The sequence below is a fragment of the Gekko japonicus genome, unplaced genomic scaffold, assembly GCF_001447785.1.
Source record: "Gekko japonicus isolate JY-2015 unplaced genomic scaffold, Gekko_japonicus_V1.1 scaffold4006, whole genome shotgun sequence".
Lineage (NCBI taxonomy): Eukaryota > Metazoa > Chordata > Lepidosauria > Squamata > Gekkonidae > Gekko > Gekko japonicus.
Genome location: NW_015173808.1, coordinates 1 through 11,093, shown reverse-complemented (window position 1 = coordinate 11,093; position 11,093 = coordinate 1). Strand labels below are relative to the sequence as shown.

At 49.5% G+C, this 11,093-nt stretch overlaps 1 protein-coding gene across 2 annotated transcripts in view; it reads right to left on the bottom strand.

Annotated features, from left to right (window-relative positions):
• The window catches only part of LOC107120814 (H-2 class II histocompatibility antigen, E-S beta chain-like), a 52,939-nt gene extending 43,232 nt beyond the window's left edge, over positions 1-9,707 (bottom strand). For both annotated transcript variants that reach the window (XM_015423585.1, XM_015423584.1), the window contains exons 1-2: positions 9,613-9,707; positions 4,747-5,025 (exon numbers count right to left, since the gene is read on the bottom strand). In XM_015423585.1, coding sequence (XP_015279071.1) covers positions 4,747-5,025; positions 9,613-9,703 — 370 coding nt within the window. In that variant the 5' untranslated portion in view covers positions 9,704-9,707. The remainder of the gene's footprint in view (positions 1-4,746; positions 5,026-9,612) is intronic.
• Positions 9,708-11,093: the final 1,386 nt, after the last annotated feature.

Genomic DNA, 11,093 nt, shown 5'->3' with positions numbered 1-11,093 from the left:
AGTTGAGCAAACTTCAGAGGACGGCGGAAGACCGGAGGGCCTGGCAGGAACTGGTCCATGGGGTCACGAAGAGTCGAACTCGACTGTGCGACTGAACAACAACAACAAAAGACAGGATTTCATGTTTCCACCGAAGTGAGTTGGAGATGTTTGTGCACACAGGGCGCTCCACAGGCCGTCCTTTGACTGGTGTTCAGCCAAATGCTCAACAAATGGATAAAGGAGCCCGAATGCGCTCAGAGGGATTTTTTTGACGCTAGTCTTCACACTCTAAATCTTCTCTTGCACACACACACACACAAACGTCACTGCCCCTGCTTTCACAAGAGTTGTCTATGCCAGGCAGTTCCAAGCCCAGGGTAGCTTGATCTCGCCAGGTTTTGGGAGCTAAGTGGGGGTCGGCCCTCGGCTAGTACTTGGACGGGGGACCACCCAGGAAGTCTGGGGCTGCTACACAAAGGGAGGCCACGGCAAAAACCACCTCTGAATGGCTCTTGCCTTGAAAACCACATGCGGTCGCCATGAGTCTGCTGCGACTTGATTGGGGGGGGGGAAGGCTTCCCAAAATCAAAAAAGATAAGGATATTCTTCACACATTCCCTTTTCTTACTAGTCATTAACTTTTCCCTTAATTTCAGTAAGTATATTTAAAGAAGAAGAGGAGATTGGATTTATACCCCGCCCTTCACGACCCAAAGGTGTCTCAGAGCGGCCCACAAACTCCTTTCCCTTCCCCTCCTCACACAACAGACACCCTGTGAGGCAGGTGGGGCTGAGAGAGCTCTGAGAGAAACTGCTCTTTCAAGGACAGCTGTGCCAGAACTACAGCTTGCCCAAGGTCACCCAGCAGGTGCAAGTGGAGGAGTGGGGAATCAAACTCGGTTCTCCCAGATTAGAGTCCGCGCACTTAACCACTACACCAAACTGGCTCTCAGGAGGAGGAGGAGGAGGAGGAGGAGACTTGATTTATACCCCGCCCTTCATTCAGAGTCTCAGAGTGGCTTACAAACTCCTTTCCCTTCCCCTCCCCACAACAGACACCCTGTGAGGTAGGTGGGGCTGAGAGAGCTCTTTCGAGGACTGCCCTTGAGAGAACAGCTCTTGTCAGAACTATGGCTTGCCCGAGGTCATCCAGCAGCTGCGAGTGGAGGAGTGGGGAATCAAACCCGGTTCTCCCAGATCGGAGTCCGCACACTTAACCACGACGCCAAACTGGCTCTCAAAAATAAAATAATCTGTCGTCAGATAATGAGATTCCCAAAATAAATAAAGTGAGGGAAATTAAATAACCACACCTTTCCCCCTCTTCCCCTCCCAGAAAATCCCCAGTATTACCACCCCCCTTCCAAAATGCATTTGTAAAAATTTAATTAAAACACCGGGGATGGCTAACAATTCTATACATGTATTTTATTTTTTTATAAAGATCAGAAGAAATCCCACCGCAGCCATTCAGGCAAGAGTCGGGAGTCGATGTTTTTCCTATTTTTAAAATAAATAAATTGAAATCCATATTCCTAAGTTTTATTTAAAGGATTCTGTTCGCAGACGATCAAGGCTGCGGTGCGGGTGACGCTGGACCCGACCGACCGCCTCTATTAAGAGCCGAGTGTTACAGGTGATTGGATGAAGGACAAGCGCAGAGACCCGCTTTTATCTTCCTGACACCCTCAACTACAACTACTTGATTCATGAAATGCCAATGAGACGGGGAGAGGTCACTGTGTGAAGGCGCTGAATACGCATCTGAGATAATTAAGATTTCAGCCTTCGCAACATGGAAGGGAAGTGAACAGCAGTTAAGAAAATCAATAAGAGTCTTTTATTTGCAGTGACACAGATGTCTCAGTCAATAGTGTCTAATAGGCAGGCTTGATCGCCGCGGACAGGTGCCTGCCTCCAAGGCTATCAAAGGGCTTTCACCATGACAAACATTAAAACTTATTTATGTTGCTATTGACGGATCCCTGCTGCCTTACAGGTAGCGGCGTTTAGCGGCGCGCATTTAAAGTCGTTATACCACTTTGGGCCTTCCCGTCTGTCGGAATCCAAGCTGGCCAGGAAGGACTGGCCCCAGAGTATTCCTTTTTGCCCATCAATCGTGAGGCTACTGCGCTCAATTGCCGATGCCGGGGGAGGGGGGGAGGGGAGGGGCTTCTAGGGTTTTCCGTTTCTAGAGCAAAATACGAGGCCCCAAAGAACAGGACGGTGTCACCTTCCGCCACGGCGTCCTTTGTTGTCCAATGCTACTTGCATTGAAGCCCGTGCGCGAGAAGGATCCGAGAAGCCCAAAGTCCTCCTTTTGCTATTCAAAATTGATTAAGTTTCCTTCCCCCCTAAATTGAGGCAAGCGGCAAAAACGACGGGAGGCGAAAGGCGCTTCCAATCTATTTGAAGCTAAATCTGATTAGTGGGTTTTGAGAAAGGGGAAGCAAATTGGTGTGCCAGTCCAAATCAATCAGCGCACGGGGCTCCCGCGCAACGCAGAGCTCTTTCGCCGCCTCTCCTCTTCTTTTATTAAAAGAACACATTACTGGTAGGTGAATGGTAAGCATCTCTGAGGTTTGTCTCGCGACACGGGGGCATTTCTCCATCCGTGCCACGGCGCACCTTGCCCACGTCTACTCCCCATCTAAGGCACCTACCTGGCCGTTCGCTAGTATTTTCTTCAATTCCGCAGAGGACTTCTTCAAACTGTTAAAATTGGAAAAGACAAAAAAAAAAGTATTTCAATGACAGCACAACTACAGACTGCAACTGCACCCAGCTGAAAGAATGTAACCCATGGTCCTGCAAAACAGGAAAGGGGAAGAAAGTTCACGCGGTACGGTGGGAATGAAGTTGGGATCTGAGCACAGGGTTGCCACCTTTGGGTCGGGAAATTCCTGGAGATCTGGGGGTGAGGAGGAGGAGACTCAGCGGGCTCTACTGCCACGGAGTCCACCCTCCAAGCCAGCCACTTTCTCTGCGGGAATTCATCTCTGCTGTCTGGAGATCGGTGGTAATTCCGAAAGATTTCCAGACCATAAACTGGAGTTTGAAGAAACCAAAAAAAAAGAAAGAAAGAAAGAAAGGAGGGGAACCAGCATACAAGAAATGGTACATAACACAAGAGACCGCTGGCTGAAATTACTTAAAGTGATTTTTATTTTTATTTATATATATAAATAAAAACAAAATATTTAATGCCAAGTTCACTAACAGTATAGCAAAATGAAGCCTAGGTATCCTTGCAAGAAACAACAGTGATACGGAAAGGTAAAGTCACAGTAGTGATTGATTAAACTGGTTTCTGTATGTGCTACTACTGAGATTGGGTCCCTATTGGCTTTGAAAAAGAATTATTCGAAACGCGGCAGCTTGCATCCGGACTACGTGTCGCTTATGGATTGCAAGATTATATGGATCCTTCTGGAATTATATGAGTCCACTCTATGATGAATATATGGACTATGGAATTATAATACAACAGGAGTGAGACACATTGATATTTTTGGGACTTACTTTTTTGTACTACTGTGACTTTACCTTTCCGTATCACTGTTGTTTCTTGCAAGGATACCTAGGCTTCATTTTGCTATACTGTTAGTGAACTTGGCATTAAATATTTTGTTTTTATTTATATATATAAATAAAAATAAAAATCACTTTAAGTAATTTCAGCCAGCGGTCTCTTGTGTTATGTACCATTTCTTGTATGCTGGTTCCCCTCCTTTCTTTCTTTCTTTCTTTTTTTTTGGTTTCTTCAAACTCCAGTTTATGGTCTGGAAATCTTTCGGAATTACCACCGATCTCCAGACAGCAGAGATGAATTCCCGCAGAGAAAGTGGCTGGCTTGGAGGGTGGACTCCGTGGCAGTAGAGCCCGCTGAGTCTCCTCCTCCTCACCCCCAGATCTCCAGGAATTTCCCGACCCAAAGGTGGCAACCCTGTGCTCAGATCCCAACTTCATTCCCACCGTACCGCGTGAACTTTCTTCCCCTTTCCTGTTTTGCAGGACCATGGGTTACATTCTTTCAGCTGGGTGCAGTTGCAGTCTGTAGTTGTGCTGTCATTGAAATACTTTTTTTTTTGTCTTTTCCAATTTTAACAGTTTGAAGAAGTCCTCTGCGGAATTGAAGAAAATACTAGCGAACGGCCAGGTAGGTGCCTTAGATGGGGAGTAGACGTGGGCAAGGTGCGCCGTGGCACGGATGGAGAAATGCCCCCGTGTCGCGAGACAAACCTCAGAGATGCTTACCATTCACCTACCAGTAATGTGTTCTTTTAATAAAAGAAGAGGAGAGGCGGCGAAAGAGCTCTGCGTTGCGCGGGAGCCCCGTGCGCTGATTGATTTGGACTGGCACACCAATTTGCTTCCCCTTTCTCAAAACCCACTAATCAGATTTAGCTTCAAATAGATTGGAAGCGCCTTTCGCCTCCCGTCGTTTTTGCCGCTTGCCTCAATTTAGGGGGGAAGGAAACTTAATCAATTTTGAATAGCAAAAGGAGGACTTTGGGCTTCTCGGATCCTTCTCGCGCACGGGCTTCAATGCAAGTAGCATTGGACAACAAAGGACGCCGTGGCGGAAGGTGACACCGTCCTGTTCTTTGGGGCCTCGTATTTTGCTCTAGAAACGGAAAACCCTAGAAGCCCCTCCCCCCCCCCCCCCCCCCGGCCGGGAGCCCCAGAGGGAGGAGGGGAGGGGCGTCCCCACCCGCCGGTGCCCGGAGCCCCGCCCCTTCCCATTCGCCCCGCCCCGCTCACCTGTCCTGCCGATGGCGCGCCCCCGGACGAAGACCCCGTAGTTGAGGCGGCAGAGGGCGTCCACCTGGCCCCGCTCGTAGTCCATCCACCCCTTCTTGCTGTTGAAGTATCGGGCTGTGGGCTGGCCCAGCTCGGTGAGGGCCTCGTAGTCTCCGCGGCGGCTGTCGAAGCGCAGGAACTCCTGCCGGTCGTAGATGTGCCTGTCCAGGAAGCGGACCTCCCCGCGAGTCCCGTCGGCGAAGCGGCACTCGGACTTCACCTGGAACAGGCAGTGGGCGGCTGCGGGGGACAGAGACGGGGCAAGGGGGGGGCAACTCAGCAGGACTCCCCCAAAACGCAGTTTCGCCACAGCGCAGATCCGCCCGGTTTTTGCATCGGGGAGACAACCCCCCCCCCCCATTTCACCCTCAGGTCCCCTCTCCAATCCGTGGTGGCCACTGGTGGCACCACCAACCCACGGGGCACCCTCCACAACAGCGCAGACGGCGGTCACCAGTCCCTGGCATCTCGCATCCGCGGCCACAGGTGGCGCCACCTGGAGGCCGCGGAACAGAGAGTCCCCTGTGTTTGGTGCGGCTGTCCCTGGCTACTGGAAGTGGTGGTGGTGGGATTTACAGACAGTTTTTGCGGAGTCCCGGTCAGGATCCGAAGACTCCAAGACCACACCTGTTTGCAAAGGCCGTTTTGGTGCCAGGGCGATCCCAAAAAGGACCAGGGCTCTCGGCTTCTTCCATGGACGTTAATGTGTAAGTAAGTAAAGTTATTGCAGTCATTGACCAGTACACAGTACAAGAAGTAAAACCCCAAACTTAAAACATTTCTGTTCCCTATACAGGAATATAATATTTGTAAAATACATAAATACACCACTCGTAAGCTAAAATATTCAGTGATATAAATTAAATTACTTATAAAACAATCTCCAAAATATCAACTAGCATGACTGATCCATATTTTCCTCAGCTTAATTGCCAGCCGACCAAACTTAGTCATTTTGAAGGTGACATCTCTGTTTCTATCAGCGAGCATTTTCTTGAGGAGACTTTTCTGATCTTTCCCTGGGAAACCAGAAATTACTGGTACTACCAATGCCTCCCAAATCTGTTTATAGATTTTACAGTCAAAAATTACATGGCTTGATATCTCTACACTCCCATCACCACATGGGCAGAGGCATTCCTCTAAAGGTGTCTTCTGATACTTGCCTTCCAGTACTGCAGTCCGCAGCACATCCTATCTTAGCCGAGTGAAAGCCCTCCTATAATTGGGATTCTCTAAGGACATGAATGTGATATCAGAATGGATTTCAATAGAAGTCCATGTGAAAATCATGAGGATCCATGAAGTTCCGCATTTGGGTGGATGCCAATTCACCATCTGAAGGATTCATGAGGATCCAATTGCAGTGCCACAAACCCCAGGATCTGTTTTTGTGGTTTCTGGTGTGGTCATGGATGTGATGGGTGATGGGATGGTGGACCTCCTGGCCCCACTGCTGGACCTCCTTTTTTTTTTTTTTTTGTGGCCAATAGCATTACTTTTTTTTTTGTATATTTTAATTGATTTTCAGTATATAACAAAAATAGCATTTCATATTTCATTTTTTTACAGTATTTTTGGAGCTTTTTATCCATACATTTCTAGCCAATTATCTAGTTTTTGCCATCTTTCCTTAAACACACTGTCCATTTTTCCCGCTAAGAACATATTTGTTTTGTCCATTTCTTTTATATCTAAGATGTTTGTGATTAATTCTTCTCTGTTTGGGATTTTTTCTGATTTCCAACGTTTTGCTATCGCGATTCTGGCGCTTGTGAGGATGTATAATATCATACGTGCGTCATTATATTTTATATTTTCAGGTAGGATATTTAATAAGTATGCTTCTGGATCTAGATTCAAGTCTATATTTAATATTTCTAAAATAAGTTGTTTTATGGTTTTCCAGAATTTTACAATTTTCTCGCATCTCCACCAAATGTGGTAGAAGGAGCCCACATTTCTTTCGCATCTCCAGCAGTTCCCTGAAACTGTCTTATAACATTTTTGTAATTTCTCTGGCGTCCGGATGCAGAAAAAGCCTTTGATAACGTTAATTGGTCCTTTCTGAAGTATAAATTAAAAACTTGGGAATGCGGAGAGAAGTTTGAAAACATGTTCTTGGCCATATACAAAGAGCAATGGGCGAAAATAGTTGTAAACGGAGAATTATCACAAAAGATCCCAATTCAGAAGGGCACCAGACAGGGTTGCCCGCTCTCACCTCTACTTTTCATCTTTTGCTTGGAATCTCTAAACGACATGGTGAGACAGAATCCAAATATTAGAGGAACTAAAATAAAAGGTGAACAATATAAATTACAGGCTTTCGCTGACGATTTGGTATTCATTCTGGAAGATCCCATCACATCTATAACCCACCTAATGTACCAAATCCAAGAATATGGAAATCTGGCAGGATTAAAAATAAACTTGAAGAAAACCAAAATCTTAATAAAAAATTGTTCTAAAGAAGAGAGAGACAAACTGCAAAACAGCACCAAGATGGAAATAACAGATAAAGTCAAATATTTAGGCATAAATTTGACAAAGGATAATGCACAACTATATGTGAACAATTACAAACCCTTAATAGAAGAAATCAAGAAAGACCTGAAAAAATGGCAGGATCTTCACATCTCGTTGATGGGGAGATCTGCCACTATAAAAATGAATGTCCTACCTAGATTTTTGTTTCTTGCGCAAACAATCCCTATATTAAAAAATTACAAAATATGTGAAGAATTGGAGAAAATAACAAGAAACTTTATATGGCAAGCAAAGAGAGCGCGTATAAGATTAAAATTACTACATGATAAAAAAGGAGGCCTGGGTCTACCAGAGTGGAAACTATACTATAGAGCGGCAGCAATGACCTGGATTCGGGATTGGATCCTGCTAGAAGACAGTAGAACCTTAAAATTAGAAGGTCATGACCTACACATGGGCTGGCATGCCTATGTGTGGTATGACGAAGAGAAAAACCACTGCTGGACCTCCTGATGGCCCCTGGTATTTTTGGCCACTGTGTGACACAGAGTGTCGGACTAGATGGGCCACTGGCCTGATCCAACGTTGGCTTCTCTGCAGAGGCGAACCCCACCCGGCCCCCCTGCTTGGGACAAGGGGGGAGCAGCTCGAAGGTCCCTCTGCTCTGCTCATCATGATTTAAAACTATCCTGTCCAACAGGCCTGGGGTGGGGGGGGAGATCTGTCTTCTTTTTGCCTGGGGGGGGGAACAAACAACCCCCGTTCCCCACTTTCCTCCCCAGCAATGCCCCAAGGCAGCTTTTGTCCTTCTCCCTCTTCTGTTTTATCCCGACGACACCCCTGAGAGGTAGGTCAGGCCTGGAGAGAGTAACTTGCCCAAGATTGCCCAGAGAGCCTCCGGGGCAGAGACGGGGTTTGAACACGGCTCCCTTCAGAAGGTAGTCATGGGGGGGGGTGTCTCATAACATCCTCATGCTCAGCCCTGGCTTGGCTGCCCGGGGAGGGAGTGCCGGGGGGGGCTCTTCAGGACCCATGAAGAGGGGCAGTCCCCACCTGGGAGGGGCAGGGGAGGCCGAGGAGAACTTGGGTACAATCAAAGGCACAGATACAGAATGGGAGGGACTTGGCTTGACAGCAGCACATGTAAAAGGGATCTAGCTAAACATGAGCCTGCAGTGTGATGTGACTGCAAAGAAAGCTAATGCAATCTTAGGATGCCTTAACAGAAGCACATGTGAAAGGGATCTAGCTAAACATGAGCCTGCAGTGTGATGTGACTGCAAAGAAAGCTAATGCAATCTTAGGATGCCTTAACAGAAGCATTGTGTCCAGATCAAGGGAAGGTGGTAGTTCCACTCTATTCTGCTATGGTCAGGCCTCACCTGGAGTCCTGTGTCCAGTTTTGGGCACCACATTTTAGGAAGGATGTTGACAAGTTCCAGCATATCCAGAAGAGGGCAACCAGGATGGTTAGAGGGTTGGAATCCAAGTCTTATGAGGAAAGGCTGAAAGAGTTGGGTATGTTTAGCCTGGGAAAGAGAAGGCTTAGAGGGTACATGATTGCAGTCTTCAAGTATTTGAAGGGCTGTCATGTAGAAGATGGAGTGGAGCTATTCTCTCTTGCTCTGGATTGCAAGACTAGATCTAATGGGTGGGAATTACAAGGGAGTTGTTACCGGCTAAATATCAAAAGAAACTTCCTAACTGTAAGAGTGGTTGAGCAGTGGAACAGTCTGCCTCTGGAGGTGGTGGATGCTCCTTCGCTGGACGACCATCTTTTAGGTATGTTGTAGGGCTGTCTTTCGGCTATGCTCCTGCAGAGTGCAGGGGGTTGGACTAGATGACCTGCAAGGCCCCTTCCAACTCCAACATTCTATGATTCTAGGAAGGGGATTGTTGTGGGGAGGGGAAGGAAAGGTGATTGTCAGCTGCTTTGAAACTCCTCGGGGTAGAGTAAAGTAGGGCATAAAAACCTACTCTTCTTCCCCTGCTTGCCACACAGAAGGTCCCAGGTTCAATCCCCGGCATCTCCAGCTCAGAAGAAAGGAGGTGGGGAGGTATAAATGAAGTAAAGAAATCAAGTACCTGAGGGGGGCCACAGGGAGGAGGAATCTGCAACCCCCTCGCCCAAGGTCAGAATGAGGGTCCTCCCTCCCATTGCGAGGGGGAGGGGCCAGTCTATTCAAGCCCCCCTCCCATTCTACTTAGGGGGGTGGGAGGGGGCTTAATTTTCCCTCCTGCGCCATGGGCCAGGGAAAGCCCCATCAGAACCAACAGCCTCTCGCAGCCCCCCCCCCATTCCTCCCCCCCCCCAAGAAAATAGCCCTTTTTGCTTACCGGGAGGGGTCCGGAGTCTCCTCTCTGTTCCATAGACGACCAGGGGTGGTCCCAGCAGCAGCGTCTCCAGGAGGATCAGGCCGGGCCCCATGGGCTCCCCCCCCCCCGACAGCCTACGGTGGAAACTTTGTCTGAGATCCCTGCAGGCGGGAGGGACAGGAGAGCCTTGGCCGCTGAAGTCCTGGGGGAGTGGGCGGGGCCAGGCACGGAGCAGGACCAATGGGAATTCCCTCTGCGGCAGCGTCATCGGTCTCCGAGGAGAAGCACCCACAGCTGGCCCCGTTTGGGAAGGTGGTTTTTTGGTTGAACCGAAAGCACTCAGACCAGGCGGAGAGGAGGGCAGTTACTTCGGGGGTGCCTGTTTGTGTCAGGACTCCGGTCCCCCCCCCCCAATATCAATAAATGCCACCCCCCTCGTGGCTCGGCCAACAAGTGTGGAATTGCTTCCAAAGTACAGAAACCTGGAAAGGGGGGGGGATGTCAGCTCCTCCCCAGGCTGCAGAGACCGCCCCCCCTGGAAAAAATGGATGCTGGGGGGGTCTCTGCCTGACCTTGTACCCCCCCACCGAGGCCCCCTGCCCTCCCCAACTCCCTGGGCCTCCCCTGCCTCCCGAGCCGTCCCACCAGAGCCCAGAGGCCCAGAGGCCCAGAGGCAGAACCTCCCCTACCCGACCCGCAAAATGCTTCCTCTTGGCCAGCAGCCCCCCACCCCCACCCGGCAGCCAACAGAAAGCGGCAGACGCACTCGGGTTTCCCTTCCCCCCCACCTCCCAAGCCGAGCCCAGCGTTTGGGGGAACAGAGAGGGAAGCCGGCCCCGATCCAAGAGGCTGCGCATCCCCCACACACACACGCACAGCGAAAGCCACTTCGGCCTCCAGGACACCCCTGAGCAGGAAAAGTGTGTGGGGAGGTCCGTAGCGACAGGGAGGGCATCTCGGGGCCAATGTTCCCTTTAAGCTGTGGAGTCTTGTGAGCAAAACTTCTACTTTGTGAGCTACTGGCATTAAAATTGTGAGCAAGTGATTTGGCTACTGCATGAATTAGTTTGCTCTGGAGCCGTCCTTCCTGAGCTCAGACAAAAATGTGTGAGCCAGAGGCTAAAAAACTGTGAGCTAGCTCACACTAACTCAGCTTAGAGGGAACAGTGCTCGGGGCGCGCCCCCCTGACTTATTGGCAAGGCCCCCCCCACTTCCCATCTAGCCCCCAAGCGGCAGCAGGTGCGGGGAAGGAGCCGGGTATATTCCTTTAATTCAATTAGCCAGTGACCCCCCCCAGAAATTTAAATGCCCCCCCGCGCTAAAGACCCTGGCTAGGGGCGGGGGGGACCCTCACCTCCAGGGTGTGGGGGCCCCCAGGAACTCCCTAACAAGAGGCCTTAGGCGGACTGGGGAGTGGGGGCCCTTTCTGACCCTCACCCCCCCATCTTCTAGAGGGGGAGAAAGAGAGGCGCCTCTGTTGGGTATTTGCATGTTGAAAACA